The 17,914-nt window shown below is 38.5% G+C and overlaps 1 protein-coding gene across 10 annotated transcripts in view; it reads right to left on the reverse strand.

The window, feature by feature from the left end:
• Positions 1–17,914, reverse strand: part of NAALADL2 (N-acetylated alpha-linked acidic dipeptidase like 2) — a 1,267,271-nt gene that overhangs the window by 496,348 nt on the left and 753,009 nt on the right. For all 10 annotated transcript variants that reach the window (XM_041732043.1, XM_041732046.1, XM_041732044.1 and 7 more), the window contains 2 exons: positions 15,590–15,863; positions 1,601–1,720 (listed from right to left, as the gene is read on the reverse strand). In XM_041732043.1, the coding sequence (XP_041587977.1) occupies positions 1,601–1,720; positions 15,590–15,863 (394 nt within the window). The remainder of the gene's footprint in view (positions 1–1,600; positions 1,721–15,589; positions 15,864–17,914) is intronic.

Genomic DNA, 17,914 nt, shown 5'->3' on the forward strand with positions numbered 1-17,914 from the left:
TTCGATATTGTTCTTCACATTATAATTGTAGAGTATTTCACCAAACAGCACCATTTTCAATACTAAACTGGACTTATATATCATTTCTAAAATTTGCCATGATTCATTATTGTTGTTTATCGTTTCTGTTTCTCCCTCTTTAAGATATACTGATTTAACTGGAATTACTGGACCAAAATGTGATTAAATGAGAAATCACACTACTAAAAATGAATATCACAACAATATACATATATCATATATGTCAAACTTAATGTATTTTCAAGAGTAGCTTCAAATTCTGGCCAATTATCTAATCATCAGACACTGATTTAAGTATAAGGGCATCCATGGAAGGCAACAGATAGCAGATACAGGACATTTTATTGTCTCCTTATAGACTGTGCAAGCAGATTTCTGGAAAATTTTTGGACCTGGTAAGCAAAGATCTTTAAGTGTTGGATAAGGAGAAATCCAATATATCTTCAGAACCAGAGAGTTCCAGTGACACAACTACACTGACCATTCTTTTTTCTTGTTTCTTTTTAAGCTGTATATATTGATTTTAAATAGGGAGAGATCACGTGCTTGCAAGAGAGGGGGGCCCAGGGCCAGGGGGATGGGTAGGGAGGTTTTTTTTTTTTAATATTTTATTTATTTATTCATGAGAGATACAGAGAGAGAAGCAGAGACACAGGCAGAGGGAGGAGCAGGCTCCATGCAGGGAGCCCGACGTGAGACTCGATCCAGGGACTCCAAGATCACGCCCTGGGCTGAAGGCAGGCGCTAAACTGCTGAGCCCCCCAGGGATCCCAGGGGGAGGGAGTCTTAAGCAGATTCCACGCTAAGTGGGGAGCTCTACACGGGGCTCAGGCTCACAATCCTGAGACCAGGACCTGCGCCAAAACCAAGAGCCAGATGCTTAACTGACTGTGCCATCCATGCGCCTCTGACCATTCTTTTATAATAGAAAAAGAAAATGAAGTAAGAACGAGCAGTAGTGGCTGTCTATCCTGGTGGTTCATTATGAGATACTTAGATTGAGTTGCTTTAATTATGTAAATGCATCTAGTGGATGAGTGTTAATAAACTTCTATTTAAATAAAATAAATCAAAATTCTGTTTCTCCTTAGCATATTATATTTTAATTAAATTCTTGAGCACAGTCAGTAACTGTGAAGTTATACAGTTGACAAAATCAATCACTAAGGACCGTAAATCTGCTAGATACTCGTCTAACACAAAGCACACAGTAATTAGTCAGTTTTGATAATAGAAGTTTCACATCTGTCATAAGAAGAGGACACTCTGGTTCTTATTTCTAGCATTCCACATAGGTATTATTATAAAGAATATGCCAATTTTATGAAGGTCCCACAATCCCCAATAACCGGCCTAAATGATCTTTTGTCTTAAGTAATAAGGATATTAATTTTTTTCTTAAAGGTTTTAATTCGAAATGCTGTATTGAGGAAAAAAGTCATCTTCCTGTGACATTCTCTGACCCTGTACCTCTCCTTCTTCCTCTTTCTAGGTCTCTCTCGCTTCCTCTCCACTCACAGAGGCATGTCACTCCAACAAAACAGAATAAAATATTCACCCAAACCGCCATTGGACCAACCTTATAAAGTAGTGGCCATTTTCCTAATTTCAGGAGTGCAATCTGATTCGTTGTATTTTTCATTTTTTGAATCCTTTTTAAATCATCTGCATTGCCGTAGCTCACATCAATGACTCCAGCCTGAAAGACAAAAAGAAAAAATAAAGTCTTGCAGGAAGATGTACAGCAAACTGTCCATTTAGCATGATGGAATCATTCACAATAATTTGAAATATTAAAAAAGAACTATTTCTACTCTCACCCTTACCCAGTCCCTACAGACATGATTTTTCTATTTCTACCAGGGTAAAACAACTCTTCTGGTCACTTGAAAAAAAAAGAAAAGGTTCAGAGTCACAAACTGAGGGCTGCTATAGGGGTGCTGGGGGAGGGACGGGGTAATTGGATGATGGGCATTAAGGAGGCACGTGATGGAATGAGCCCTGGGTGTTGTACGCAACTGATGAATCACTAAATTCTACCCCTGAGACTAATAATACACTGTATGTTAACTAAATTGAATTTAAGTAATAAAAAAAATTGTAAAAGGTTTAGATTCATTTTTCCTTTGCCTTCTCCTCCTTTCTAAACAACTTTCAAACCTAATTCATTCTTCTAGCAGGCGATTGAATTTGGTCTATTATATATTAGGTTTCTGGAATTTGAACCATTTTACAAAATACAAGATTAATTTCCTTCAAGTCCAACAACAATCGTACCATTCTTAGACTTAAAAAACAATTTGAAGGCTCTCAGTTGTTATGCAGATTAAGTAAAAAGTCCATCATACGCAGCTGTTCAGGTGGCGCATATGTTCAGTTGTGACTGACACAACCTCTACAACCAACCATACGTGCCAGGACGGCATTCAAGGATTTTAGAACATGAGCTCAGACTATGATTTCTGTCACATTTCCAACCACCCTCCCTACAGTTTTTTTTTTTTTTTATGTTCTACATCAAATATTTCTTATTTTTAAAAGTCCCCTTTTATTAATATCAAAATTCTATGCCTTTCTGGAGATTGGAATGAGAATCCTCTGATGTAGCTGCCTCTTTCCTTCTTGAAAAGTACCACACCGTGGGGTCTATCAAACACATATTCCTATGATCCAAAATGATCCCTTTTAGTTTCCGTGATTTCAATCATTAAAATAGTAATTGTTGGGGTGTCTGGGTGGCTTAGTCGGTTAAGTGTCTGACTCTTGGTTTCTGTTCAGGTCTGATCTCAGGGTCATGAGATCGAGCCCCAGCTGGGCTCTGTGCTTAGCAGGGAGTCTGCTTGAAGATTCTCTTCCTCTGCCCCTCTCCCTCCTCAAAAATAAAAAAATTTTGGGACGCCCGGGTGGTTCAGTGGTTGAGCATCTGCCTCTGGCTCAGGGCGTGACCCCAGGGTCCTGGGATCGAGTCCCGCATCAGGTACCCTGCATGGAGCCTGCTTCTCCCTCTGCTTGTGTCTCTAATAAATAAATAAATAAGACCTTTATAATAAAAATAATAATAAAATAAATAAATCTTAAAAAATGCTAATTGTTATGCTTTCCAATGATAACATTGTAACACAGAATGTACTGTTTCCAGCTACCGCATACATATGTCGAGGCATTAAGGGGTTTGTGGTAGCAAATAGAAGAATAAAGATGGGGAATGGAGCCCTCTAACTGCCCACTTTTCTCAAGGGGAGCGAATTCCTTTCACCAGTTTCATGCAAAAGGCTTCCATGGAAGACTCACATGAAGAGGGACCTCTGGTTTTAGAAGCACAGGTGAGTACCACCAAGACACCTGCAAATCTGGTGGAGGAAACATTTCTGGCATGGAAAATTTCCTGAGCCATTTCATTCATCCGGTATCCGTCAAAACTTTACTGATAGAGTAAAGCCCCTTCCAAATGTTACCGTCCTGATGAACTGCATTTCCACGCTGCCCAAGTATCCGTGACCTTCTCGACTTTGAGCCCCACGGGGAGTTGTTTCTGATTCTCTTGAGGACCTCACTGGGCTCATCTCTTCATGTACATATATAAATGTATAAGTTTTCCTCGGTGAAAGCCCATCATGCACCTTTCTCAGCCCTCATCTAGACGTCCAGCATATGCCGTTGGATTATTGTCTCAAATTGAAACAATTATAGTTTACGTCATATCTCTGAAAAGTTAAGCTATACTTTCAAATGGATTTCCTAAGAAAAACTTTATTGTTAAAAACGCGTCTGTCAGAATGGTTTTTGGATAATAATTTTGTTCCTAATAAAATCTGATTAAATCAAGGCCTTATTAATATAATTTTTGAGTTTGCTAATACCATTATGATATAAATAACTGTGGATTTACAATTCTAAAAGCCCGATTAAGTAAATGATCACATAATACTAATAATAATGTTGAAAAGACAAAAGAATGAATACGATTCACCTAAAATTTTAAACTACCTACTAATTATGTGTGATTCACTGATACCATCTTAAAACAGGGATGTTAATTGGTTATATTAATGAACATATTTTTCATATTTAGGAGGGGCTGGGGGAAAATCATACTCGTTTGAGAGGGTGTAGGCTGGACTTTGGCTTTTTGTTTGTGTATATACCAGAAAGAGTTACAAAAATACCAAGTTACATTATCAGACAATAGCTTTAATTTTAATTTTAATTAAAGAGCTCTCTAATGATCTTCCTTTAAACAGCACATCAAGAGATTACGCATTTTAGCACATGAGGTTTTCTTTTTTTCTCAAAAATAATCTTCCACACAGCATCGTTATACCAATTTATTTTGGCTTATGCATTAAAAATCAATGATTACAGAAATCAATGTTCTCATGGTTTGGCAGGTGATAATAAGAATGTATCTTCTGCCTTCACAAGATGCCTGTGAATCAGGTCCTTCCTGAAAGTCTCTCCTATTTACCTTTAAGCACACCGAAAAATCACAGCTGCAAGAAAGCGCATTGAATTTTTCTGAGACACAAATCAATATACAATGATATGATAAAATGTCAAGCCATTTCTTTCCACACATTCTTCTTGCTACAATGAACCTTTTCTCACTGTATGCAAACTGTCACGCGCGGAAGTCATCGAGTGGGCCAGCTGAGGTACTAGGTTTAATTTATGTCCGAATACCAAGGATTAAGTTACATCTGACCAGTCCCTTTGGAAAATATCAAATAAGTAGGAACCTATGCATTTGTTGAACTATTCACTCCTGTGCACCCAATTTTCCCATTGATGACTTCCCTGACACATAGGAGGGGGTAACTGAGAGGTGCAAAGTAAAATGGAATGAGGTCCGTTTTGTTTTAATTATTATTATTATTTTTTAACCCGGGAGAGATAGAAAAACGTCTACACATTAATTTTTACTTAAATTCTATACACTAATTTTTGACTAAGAACAAAGAACTTAAACAATAGCAATAACTGAAACAAAACAAAACAAAACCCCCAAACATTTTATACTTCATTTAAGATTTTAAAGGATTGAAATGACAGCAGAGAGTGGTGGGCCACGTAGAAGCAGCTAACAGAGAAAGTGGCACGGATTAGAAATAAACACTAAATATTAAAATAAAATTATCTTTTGTGGTAGAAGAGGTGATTAGAAGGAATCATAACCTAGATAACTAGCAGTAATGAAAACTCAAAACATAAAAAGTCATATTCTGAAAAAAAAAGTCATATTCCGTTATACCCGTGGTTTTATGCTTCTACACAAAGATGGCAAGAAATCCTGAGCAGAAGCAACAGAAAGGAATGAAGAGAATTGCTATTTCCTGTAGTCAGCTAAATAAAATAAATAGAACCATCATGGAAATGACCAGGTCAGAGAAGCATCTCTGGGGCCATCCACCTGTGGGTGCCTTGTACTCACTGATGAGCAAGCCAGGGGCCCTGTTTCTCTTCTATCTCGAGGTAGCAAGAATTATTCATGCTTACGAAATGATGTATGCTTTGAAATTCTTCAGACTTGACATTTTCAACCAAATCAATCACTTTGGATCCTCTGAGCTCTTCTCTAATAGATTCTGAATGTACAGAATATTTGAAAAGCATTGCTGCTTTGACTAAAACAGTAATTTTCTACTCAGAGTCAGAAATGGTAAACCCAAGCAGTTCTCATCCTGACAAAATACGGTGTCATCAGAAGTACTATTCACCTAAATACAAGTCTTACTTCAGAAATTCACTACTGTCGTGTACAATCTAGGTTTGGATCCACTTTAAATTAGGGTTTATGCCTATTAAAAATCTGCAAAATCAAAATGTCCACCCATGGTTACCTCTGTCTTTCCTAAAAGGCATTAGTATGCTAATATTTGTGAGGACTTCACAATTCAGAGATTTCTGGAATTGTATTAGTACTTACTTTCATCAGGTTTACTCAATGGCTTCCCATCACGGATAGTATCATGGAAACCACACTGTACTGAAGCGTGAAAACCAATGCCGCTCCCTGCCACTCCTGTGCAGGCATCACTGATCAATCATCACCTTTTCAAATTTCTCAAAATGCCAATTTAGCTAATCAAGACCAATTAAGTGTCTAGCTAATCAAGACCAATAAGTAGGGAACTATATGATATTTTAATATTTAATTTTTGATGCTAAATAACTTTTAGTTATTTAAATAATATTTAGTTATTTAAAATCTTTAATAACTAGAACACAAGTACTAATCAGTTAAAATGGATCCTAACCAATCAGAAGGGATACAAGCTAGTGTGTTAAACTAGTACATCCCAACTGAATCGAGCATTAAGTATGAGACACACAACCCATTTTGCTGTGTTTGGTATAAAAGATCAGATAAAGAGCTGGCTTGTCAATTTTATCATTTTTTTTTTTACTATAATATATACACTGGAGAAAAAATACTTCCTACAACAATATACTAAAGTCAAGGCTTGCTGACATGATGACCAATTTCTATAGCAGAAATAATAAAGGTAAGCCAGAGCAGTAGTTATCGTGACATTTAGTAATTATTTTTAAAAATCGCAAGATGTTTTATAGTCTAACATAATGCACACCCATCTGAAGGAAAAGAAAATAATTAAGTTAAATGATTGTAATAAAATGATTGTAATATAAGTGAAGCACAGTTCTGTTGGGTTTACATCTCCATGTTATAAGTTTATAGACAGCATTCTAGAGTAAAAAAAAAAAAAAAGGATAGATTGTTGGTAAGTTTTCCCAATCTGAATAGTCTCTTACAAAACACTTAGGTATTTGAATTATTTGGCCAACAATTTAAAAATAACCATCAACCAGAGTATCTTTCCTTTTAGCTATTTTTATCAAAGTCTTTTTGAAAGCCAAAATTATGTCTGTCTTTTAAAAAAAGAGAATATGAAAAATATGTAGAGAATTAGGAGAAAAACCAGGAGAAAACATAATTATGCAATCCAAGGAAGAGTGTATTAAAGAGGGAATTATTTCATTTTCCAATAGTATGTGTCAGATTATATTCTAGTTTCTGAAGGAGTGGAGAAAATGAGTTACAAAAGGAGACTTCGTGTTCTGGTTATTTTCTCTTGCTAGAAGGTTGCCAATAAAAAGGAAAAGAAAGACATCAACAAGTCACAGGACTTTTAGTTCTGGTGTGCCCTAAGAATAATAAGGAAGGGTTAATACAATAGAGGGTGACAAGGAATTATTTTATTTTATTTTTTTTTTTATTTATTTTTATTTATTTATTTATTTATTTTTAGGAATTATTTTAATAAGGATGTCAGGGCAGCATCACATCCAATTGATGAGGACCCATGCACTAACCTGGGGAAAACACATCTGAGGCAGAGGTTAAGTACAAATGAATGAAGAGCTCTACCAAAAGCAAAATAAAGATATTGAATATATTAAGGAGTAACACATGACTACAGAATGTTGAAATAGGTAATTATTCATTTTTTTTAAGATTTTATTTTATTTTATTTTATTTTTTAAGATTTTATTTTTCTATTCATGAGAGATACACAGAGAGAGAGGCAGAGACCTAGGCAGAGGGAGAAGCAGGCTCCATGCAGGGAGCCCGATGTGGGACTCGATCCCGGGACTCCAGGATCACGCCCTGACCCAAAGGCAGATGTTCAACCACTGAGCCACTCAGGTGCCTTGAAATTATTCATTTTCTTATAGGGGCAGGTATTAGATATGGGCGGAATTTCAGGACATGTATCAATGAAGGAGAGAACAGTATTTGGTGATACCCAACAGGAGCAGGAGTTAACTGGTATATGTACAGCTGAGACAGGTGATGGTTTGTTGGTCAGCTTTTACCAAAAAGGAGACTTAAAATGTTTATAAATTGGAAAAAAAAAAAAAAATATTTAGCCCAATTTGGTTAACAAATCTTAGAAACAATAGTACAGAGAAACTGGACTAGATTATTCTTTCTCATCATGAGAATGGATAATATAAATAAATGTAAAATATCAGCAGTAACTGATTATGAGAGTTTCTGCAACTTTATTACTTTCTACATGTTTATTTACTATGTGTCCCTCCAGCCCTCCAGTAAACTAGGAATACAGTTCTTTAAATAATGTAAAAAAAAAAAAAAAAATGACAACAGAAGAACTGGCTAATTGCTTTGGAGATAAGTGTCCTGGAGTGACTCAATCATGTCTCCTGGGGTGGAGGGTACAGGACAATGGGGACTCTCATGGTGCTGAGAGTCCAGGCAGGAAGCTGGTGGACCAGTCTCAGTTGCTTGAGAAAGGGGATGGAAGGTCAGTTGATATTGTGCAAAATGCTCCAAGTATCCCAGAAGGGTTGACATCTGAAGGACAATTTGAGGGAATTCTTGGTAAAGAATTTACCTCTTGATCACCCATTAGTTCTGTGTGAAAGGTAAAGCTTATCTAAGGAACTTCTCCTCTCAGGTGGAAACCAGAAGGAAGTTCTCTGCCTCTTACTATTGACTATTATTGACTTTTGTGTGGTCTCTGTGGCACTGGTCTTGGCCCTGGGCGGCCGACCCAAATATTGTGGCCATGCTCTAACTGGAACACCAGTTTCTTGCTGAGTACTGGGTGCAGGGAAGTTGTATGTTAATAAAATGGATCTCGGTGGGGGGCGAGGGTGGCAGGGATCCCTGATTTATAGCATTTATAATGTATATGTATATATATATGCATTTATAATTTTTTGTGGTTTAAATATCACATCAGGGGTGCCTGAGTGGTTGAACTCAGTGGTTGAGCATCTGCCTTTGGCTCCAAGGATGACCCCAGGGTCCCTGGATCAAGTCCTGCATTGGGCTCCCCATAGGGAGCCCGCTTCTCCCTCTACCTGTGTCCCTGCCTCTCTCTGTATATCTCTCATGAATAAATAAAATCTTAAAAATAAAAAATAAAAAATAAAATAAAATAATAAAATAAAATAAAATATAAAAAAATAGATAGATAGATAGATAGATAGATAGATAGATAGATAGATAGATGATAAATAAATATCAGATCAGAATTTGGAAGGATTCGCAGAACTGACTTCTACTAGCAGGAACTCAGAAGCTGACCTGAACCATCCCAGCATGCCACTGGGGCACTTGCACCTGGCATTTTTTTTTAAATTATTATTATTTTATTTTATTGTGTTTTGTTTTGTTGGCTTTCTGTACCTGGCCTTTTAAGCAGTCAAGCACTACATTACTCAGGGCTTTCCTAGAGGGTTGAACACGGAAACGGGTATGCATTAGAGGTCTGGGATGAACCTGATGCCCAGGCCTTGGCCACGTTGAGAAAGAGTCAAGGAGGAGGAGAGAGGAGGAGGTGGGTCACAGTGAGAGGGAGATGAGGGCAAGAGTAGTTCACAGAAAATCCAGTGATGAGGAAGTTGGAAAGTGAACATAGGGGCTCTGAGAGAGAGAGAGAGAGAGAGAGAGAGAGGGAGAGAAGAAGGACGGAAGTGGACATGGGTTTATGGCGTGACAGACGGGGGAAATTAAACCAGTACTGGACCATTCATGTCCTCTGTGCTGGACACAGTACCGTGGAGATCGCATCGCTGCCTTCAATCTACCTTCAGAACACTCAAGCTTGGGAGGTACCTCAGCCCATCTTGCAATGAGGAAACCTGAGCGTAGAAGATCCACGCATTGCGCGAGTGCTCATGGCAGTGTGGGGCCAGGCAGTTAGCAGCTGCTCACCTAACCGTTTCTCCGAGGAGCCTGCCAGCTGCAGGTGGACAGTGCCTAGAGCGCCCCTGGGTGCCACCTGGTTCCCTGTGACTGGCACAGGAGAGGCGCCCAGGATGTCTCTGCTAAGTGTGGGCTGCCTCTTGTCAGATTAGCGACACCCAGGTGGCTGACGGCTGCATTAGTCACCTAATCTTTCACTAGCAAATTAAAACATACGGAAAAACAAATTAATGATCACAGGGCACTTTATTTAATAGATGATACTCAGCTTATTAAGGTAAGGATATTGAAGGAGTCGCAGATTCATTCGAGAGAATTCTTCCTGGAGGCCACGAAAGTAATAGAGGACAGAAATCGGCTTCTTTAAAAATCAATTAGATTAGTTTATTGAAATAGTACGTACACCTAAGGATCAACTTTTCCGCGTTATCTTTCTAGCCCTGAAAAAATGGAAATTGCAGCACCTACTGAAATGCGGTAAATGTTATTCATAAGGTATTTATTTAGTTGGTTAGTTATTTATTCAGTTATTTTTATTTATTCATGAGAGACACAGAGAGGGGGGCAGAGACACAGGCACAGGGAGGAGCAGGCTCCATGCAGGGAGCCCGATGGGGACTCGATCCCTGGACCCAGGGGTCATGCCCCGGGCTGAAGGCAGGCGCTCAACTGCCGAGCTACCCAGGCTGCCCAAGGTACATATTTAAATACGAGCACTTCATGGAGATTAAAATATAAATTAAATTTGCTAAGAATGTTACATTCTCACTTAACTCGGGAAGTGGTTATGCTTTAAATCATGTCAAAACTAAAAACAAAAATGCTGACCTAGACTTTTCTGTCAGATAACACATAATTAGGATGATTCAGAATCTTCAGAAATAACTTCAGGCGAATTAGAACTTTGTAGTCAAACACTTTCTCACTAAAAATGCCGTATTTGTTTTCATGAAGGGGGGGGGGGTCACTGCACTTTAACTGCTTAGCTGAACTCAGCTGTGTTTTAAGACTTTTATGTCATAAAATAGGCTTGTGCTCTGTTTCCCGGGTAGAAGATGTAACGTCTCCGACAAACATGTAAGTCCAGACAACATGTTGTGATAGGTCACTTCTGGGTTTGTAAATGCTTCTGTCTAAATGTTAAATATGGGGAAAAAAGCAGTACGGACTTGAGATATGTGCAAGTTAAGCCCGTAGTGATGAGGTTCAACTACAGGAGCAGCACTTGGGGATCCGCCGTGCTGAGTCGGCCAAGGCACTGCGCTCGGCGACCGGGGAGAGGAGCTCACTCGGGCCGGGCCCTGCCTGCAGATTCATAAAGGACACCAGCACCGTATACATACGGGGGCTCAGGGCCTCCCCCCTCACAACTGTGCCCTGCTGACCAAGAGACGGATTCCACGGGAGCAAAAGCAGGGACACAGATAAAACACAAAAGCATTCCCAGCGCTGAAAGCCTGCGTGCACCCAGCTCCCATGTTCTCCGTTGGTGGGACAGTAGTGGCTTCATCTTCTTACCCAGACAACAAAAGTCTAAATCCTGCAATTTCATTCCACTCCTTTATTTAGCTTTCTGATCACTTGTTATCTGTAACAGGAATCCCTCCCAGCCAGATGCATACAGCTCTGCCTTTTGCCATAACGCTTGGCAAGCTGACTTTTGTTTGAAAATATTAAAAGAGAAAGACAAAGTTTTCCTCACTATGAGAAAATCGCTGATTTTAAGAACCTGGAGGACTGCAAGCAGCTTTTTCTTTATCTTTACCTTTTTCTTTATTTTTTTTTTTTTCCTTTTTAAGACTGCTTGATACAATCCAATACAGTGTTTAGATTTCAGGTGTTAAAAAAAGAAAAAAAAAGATTTCAGGTGTTACACTAAGGCTTGATATTTTATGAGTTGAAATGATTCGTCACTGTGCATTCAAAAACAAAATATTTACTCCTAGTTCCTTTGAGCTTACAGTTTTCAATTAAAAATCTGATATTGAATGTATTGAACTATGTTGAATATACTTTATTATTTATTCATACTTATTGAATATATTTTATTATTTATTCATATTTAACAAGGCATTTTCCCCTCTCGTGATTACTCTTTGTCACATTAAACACAAGACAAGTAGATTACGTTCAGACAATGTGATATGAAGTTTGTATGTTCACGTCATGACATATAGTTCTCATATTTTAATTTCTCCCATTTAAATGTGTTTCTTTTATGCCACGTCATAACAGTAGCTAACACATTCCGGGTGCTTTCTTTTTTTTTTTTTTTTAATTTTTTAAATTTATTTATGATAGTCACACAGAGAGAGAGAGAGGCAGAGACACAGGCAGAGGGAGAAGCAGGCTCCATGCACCAGGAGCCCGACGTGGGATTCGATCCCGGGTCTCCAGGATCGCGCCCTGGGCCAAAGGCAGGCGCCAAACCGCTGTGCCACCCAGTGTTCCCTTCCGGGTGCTTTCTACGTGCACTCAGTGCACTCTACTCGGTTTGCATCATTTCATCCTCACAGCAACCAGGGGAGGTACTATTACTGTTCCCCTATACAGATGAGAGCACTGAGGCTTGGAGAACTACAATGACCAACCCACAGTTGTGCAACTAATAAGGGAGGATGCAACCGTGGGCTCTCTGGGGAACGGGATAATAATAAACGTGTTGAGGACCATCTATCTTAAGCACGGTTAATGAGTTGTTGAAAATAAGTCTGGCCATAAAACTGCATTACTTGCCTTTATTCTCAGACACAAAATAACACTTAACAGAAATTCCCAAATCTATAAAGTGTATTAAAGTGAAAACAAATTCTCTGTTCAAAAATATAAACACGGTGGACTCAAATCTCACCGGCCTCTATTAAATATTAATCGTTTCCTTTGCCTTTCTGCATCTGGGTGGGTTTCACAGAGGACAAAAGAGATAATTGCACAGAAATTATATAAGGCCATATATTCTATTTATAAAACTGACTAGGCATTGTCAGCACTCACTACCAGTGTCTTTAACAGTACGATGACATTATAGTTGATATTTATCTTTTAGTAAAAGTATAAATCACTGTTTATTCCCTGAAGCTAACCTCACTCATGCTAAATTATTTATGGATCCATTTTAATATGTATTTTGCATGTGACAGGACAACTCTCCTTAGGACCCCTTTCCTGACCCACCTGTCATTATGACGGGGTAAACAATGTCACCTTTCTAGCGCACAATGAATTACAAAGAAGTTGCAAAGTACACCATCCATCATGCTGGCACTAAGTAGGTTTTCGAAGTAGATCTCAGATATCACAAATGCTGTTTAGACCATTACCAGAAAGCAAAAATTGGAAGCTTATACAAAGTGGTCATATGATGAATGGACATGACAGCTCTTCAAAGAGAAGGGGCACTCCTCTTCCACAAATAACCTTGTCAAAAGCAAAAGTAGTGGGGAGCCTTGCTGGCAGTCAGGCCAGAATAATTTACGCACTTGGTAATGGCTCAGCCTGATAGAAATTCATGCGAATACAATGTACTCAAAATCAAAAAGTAGGTATGTCTGAATCATCAGCAGCAACCTCTCAAGCTTGATTTTAATTAAGAATGGTCTGAAGAGATACGGAAAATCACCCACATTCTATTAGTTAGAATATGTGAGTTTTAATGGCACATCAGTCTAGAACATGTATATGAAATATATGCAAATATTCTACACGCATATAAAATAGTCACCTAGAAATTGCTTTGCTTTTGAAAGTCATAATGCGTGGCTTGAGCTTTTAAAAAATCAACATCAATAAATTTATTGATATAAATATTTAAATTATTATGTACTCAGTATATTAGATTTGAATTATTAATATAATCCCGAAAATAGTTATCGTTAGTGTCTGCATCTAATTCTCACGGTTGATTTCTCAAGTTATGTTCTTCAAATACAAGGTGTTTGTGTTATCCATAATTGCATTTTAGTTCCTTTAACAGTGCTCCCTTTTAGTTAGGCCTATATTTCAAACCTAAAATCTATTTCTGCATTGACAGCTACGTTTATTTTTTCCCTTTTAAAGCTTCTTCAAATCTTTGTCAATACTTCTTTATTAAAAACAACAGACTTTTTACAGTATTTGTAAGTGGCGGACGGTCCCAAAATGACTTACGTCTTCGTAGGCATTTAAGTAGTTCTATGATTCTGTAGTAGACTTTGGTTTCTTTTAGAGGAAACCACGAAAATTCAAACATTTATAACTGGTAAGATAAATGTGTAGAAAACTCTCAGAGATGTAGCTACAGGGGAACACAGAAAACCAACCCAATTGCCCAGGGGATTAGTAGAGGGCCATGCTGAGGAAAAGAGGGACACAGTTGCGATTTCATGGCTTTTCCATATCTCCTGGGTCAAGGAATAATAAATAATTTGCCAGAGCAAACTGAAAAGCAAATAAATGGGGGTGATTCCAGGGACCGACTTGAGCTCCTGGGGTTTTTATTGTTGATCTGTGTTTGGGACATGTTTTGTTTTAAGGCCCATTGATTACTGTGCTGAACCAATGGGAGTTAAGAGGGTGCTGGAAAGGTGTGGGGCCAAAGAAGCTTTGGGAGACCAGAGCTTCTGAACCAACAAAAGAGGGCTGGCGGGCTCCCTCCCATCATTGCTATCAGAAACAGTATCTATTAATCAAATCAAGTTACACGAGTCCCACCTTACAAATATTACACACATCTAATATTATATTAGCTCTTAACCAATCATAAGGCTTTCCATGGCAGTGGTTATTGTGCACTAAAAGTCAGAGGATGACCCACCAGAATACAAACGACGCTGAACCACCAGTAAAAGAACTCTCCCACCCTTCCAACAACTAGAAACCAAACAAACCAAAAAAGCAAGATTGTATCTGTGAAGTCACTTCAAATAATTTAAATATTTAATATATTAATCAGAGCTAATACAAGAGAGTCTTACAAAGCTGTGCCAATAATCAACAACAATCAGAAACATGGTATTTATTCCATTTGTCTCAAAGGAGGCAATCGAAAGGCTTGTAAAAAAAATAACTAAATGTGTGTATTAAAAAGGTATTTTTACATGGAGACAGAAAATGTGCCTTTAATAAAGGAAAGATGGACAATTACTTGTATCTAACTGGTATATTGTCTCTATTGTGGGCCAGGCTCTGTCCTCCCAGGTTTCATATATGACCTAGTTTAATTTTCTGAACCACTTTATAAAGTTGGCACTATTATTATCCCCATCACGGAAATGAGGGAATCAGCCCTGGATGGGTGAGTGGCAGTGGGTAACTAGGGACTCAAGATTTGAAACTAGGCTATGTGGCCCAGGAAGCCACGCACGTCAGCTCCAAGCCAAAAGAACTGGCTAAGCCAGAAAAATAAAGCACCTGGCCCCTTTTCTCCTGCATTTTCCACCAAGAAGGCAGAAGCCTTGTATTTCAAACCCTAAATCTGTGAATAGTCACATCCATTTTACGTTTCATTTCTTGTCTGCACACCCAACCTGGAACACAACCTGCCTCCGTTTCTATTCCTTCTGTCCGTATCATCAGTCCATTAAAATTTGCCTCCTCAAGAACCCAGGAAGGAGATGAACTTGTCCAATCCCCACCTGGCAAAATGTGAATGACTCAGTCACACGTTCAACACGTTCGAATTAAATTCTTCCGACGTGTTTTCGCTTTCAAAATATGCCAAGACAAAGTCAGGCGATCCCAATCATCCTTCCCCTTCCCTGGCACCTCCACGCTGAGGCCATTCAATGGTTACTTTCTCATGCTGCATCTTGCCAGGGAGTTCAATTTAGATGAAAGCTGTTGTTTTCTAATTCCATTTCACTGTAAAACGACAGAGACAAATGGTCGTGTTACCTCGAGAGTTCCTTTGGCAGAATAGGCTGCGTATGAGTCGAGCAGGTCTTGGCCGCTCCGCGTCCTGGCTTCCTCGCTGCAGGGCCGGCCACTAGGACGGAGGCACTGGCCGCTGCTGCTCAGAGTCACAGAGCTGGCCCCCGGGCCCGGCAGGTTGAGCAGCACAGAGTAGTTCACAAACTGTACGTCTTCTAGGCCCAAAGCAGTCCAATGAGTCTTGATCTTCTTTGAAATCTCTGTGTCATCTTCACTTTTATACAGTTGTACCAAATTTCTGAAAGAAATTAAAAAAAAAAACACATACACTCTAAAAAAACAAACAAAAAAAAAACGAAAAATATTCTGTTGAGTTATAACCATTGGATATATGAACCATTAGGAATAGATACAGGATATGAAGGATGAATGGGGACAGGACGCCAGGCACGAAACACAGTTTGTTGGAGGTGATGAGCCTGCAGAGAAATTACACCGAATCAAAGCAGAATGAATTAAGTTCTTAAATTAAGAACTAATAAAGCACGATGGGATTGCAGGGGAAAAGAGTGATTAACGCCAACTGGTTCTTTTATTAGTTCTGATCTTTCTATGGATATCAACATAATCCATTTAAAACTCAGTTCCAAAATTAGGAGTCGTGCCGGTGGAGACAGCTTTGTATTGCGATTAGTATGATTCCATATAGAGCTATGTGATGAATCTATAATTATTGCTTTTTAAAAATGATACAGAGAGGACACTTTTGATACAATTACATGCCAAATTTCAGGAGACTATGAGCACGCTGATATGCAATAAAATCTGTATATCATGGCAAAACCAACCACAGATGATCAAATCAATAAGAAATTAATTTTTGCCTTTACTTGCTGTAGTCCATATATTTATTCCCACGCCTCTTCTGAAATCCAAAGACACTTTTTGTCAGTGACACTTTTTGCTTATGACATCCTAGAAGCCAAAAATATTTGTAAAAAATATATATATGTGTGTGTGTGTGTATATATATATATATATATATATATATATATATATACACAGAACATAGAATAAATTGGACATGGGAAATTTAAAAATAATAATCCAGTAAAATTTGTTTTGGGCTGGGATGCAAAGAGACCAGTTTCTTTTTTGGCAAAAAAAGGATCTTCTCATAAGAAGTTTACTGCTATCCAAAATACTGGCTAAATGAATATTACCTAACTGGATAGTATGTTTGTTTGAGTTCATCCCATTATTTTTCTCATACATACTTGATTCTTTTATGACCTTATTTATTCAATAACCCCCAAATGAAACACATCTGGAAAACGAATATGGAATATCCACATCGGGAAAAAATACCTAATATGATAGTGTAGAAAAGCATTACTGGAGACAAAAAAAATAGGGTTGTTGACAGAGCTAAAAGCTGGTCTATACAAGAAAATGCAATAATAAATAATTTCCCAATTTTTTCTCAGTTATTTCTCTTTTTTTATGATTTATTTATTCATGAGAGACACAGGGAGAGAGAGAGGTAGAGACACAGGCAGAGGGAAAAGCAGGCTCCCTGCAGGGAGGCCGGTGTGGGACTCGATCCCAGGACCCCGGAGTCACAACCTGAGCTGAAGGCAGATGCTCAACCACTGAGCCACCCAGGTGCCCCTCTCAGAGTTATTTCTATTTTTTTTTTCTTAACAATGTATTCTGACAATGATCAATGCCATGCAAATGTTATGAAAGAGCTGATTGAAAGAAGTTCAGTTTATATTCCGAATAAGACCAGTCTGCCTTCCGGTTGTGTGTGTGTGTGTGTTTGGCAGGGGAGCCTTTTTGAATCATTGACAAATAAAATGTCATATATTTAAAGCGTACAATACCATTTGATCTATATGTACGTTATGAAATTATGACAATCAAATGAGCACATACATGACTCCAGCAGCTACCTTTATGTGTGTTGTGTGTGTTGAGCACGTCTAGGATCTCCTCTGTAGGCAAATTTGAAGTATACAATGGATAATTTTTTTTTAATGGAGTATTATTAACTGTAGTCATCAGGCTGTACGGTAGATCCTCAGAAATTACCCATCTTATAGCTGAAGGCTTATCTCCCCTGGACCAGCATCTCTCCCTTTGCCTCATCCCCAGTCGGTTGGTAACTCCGGTTCTACTCTGTTACGGTGAGTGTGTTTGTTGGGTTCTTTTCTGATTACACACGTAAGTGATGCTCTGCAGTATCTTTCTCGGTCTCTGTGCTATTGCACGTATCCTCTGAGATATCTACCTTATCCCAGAAGGCGTGATCTCTCTTTTTTTTCAAGGTTGAATAATATTCCACTG

This window comes from Vulpes lagopus, chromosome 17 (genome assembly GCF_018345385.1).
Source record: "Vulpes lagopus strain Blue_001 chromosome 17, ASM1834538v1, whole genome shotgun sequence".
In the NCBI taxonomy this organism is placed as follows: domain Eukaryota; kingdom Metazoa; phylum Chordata; class Mammalia; order Carnivora; family Canidae; genus Vulpes; species Vulpes lagopus.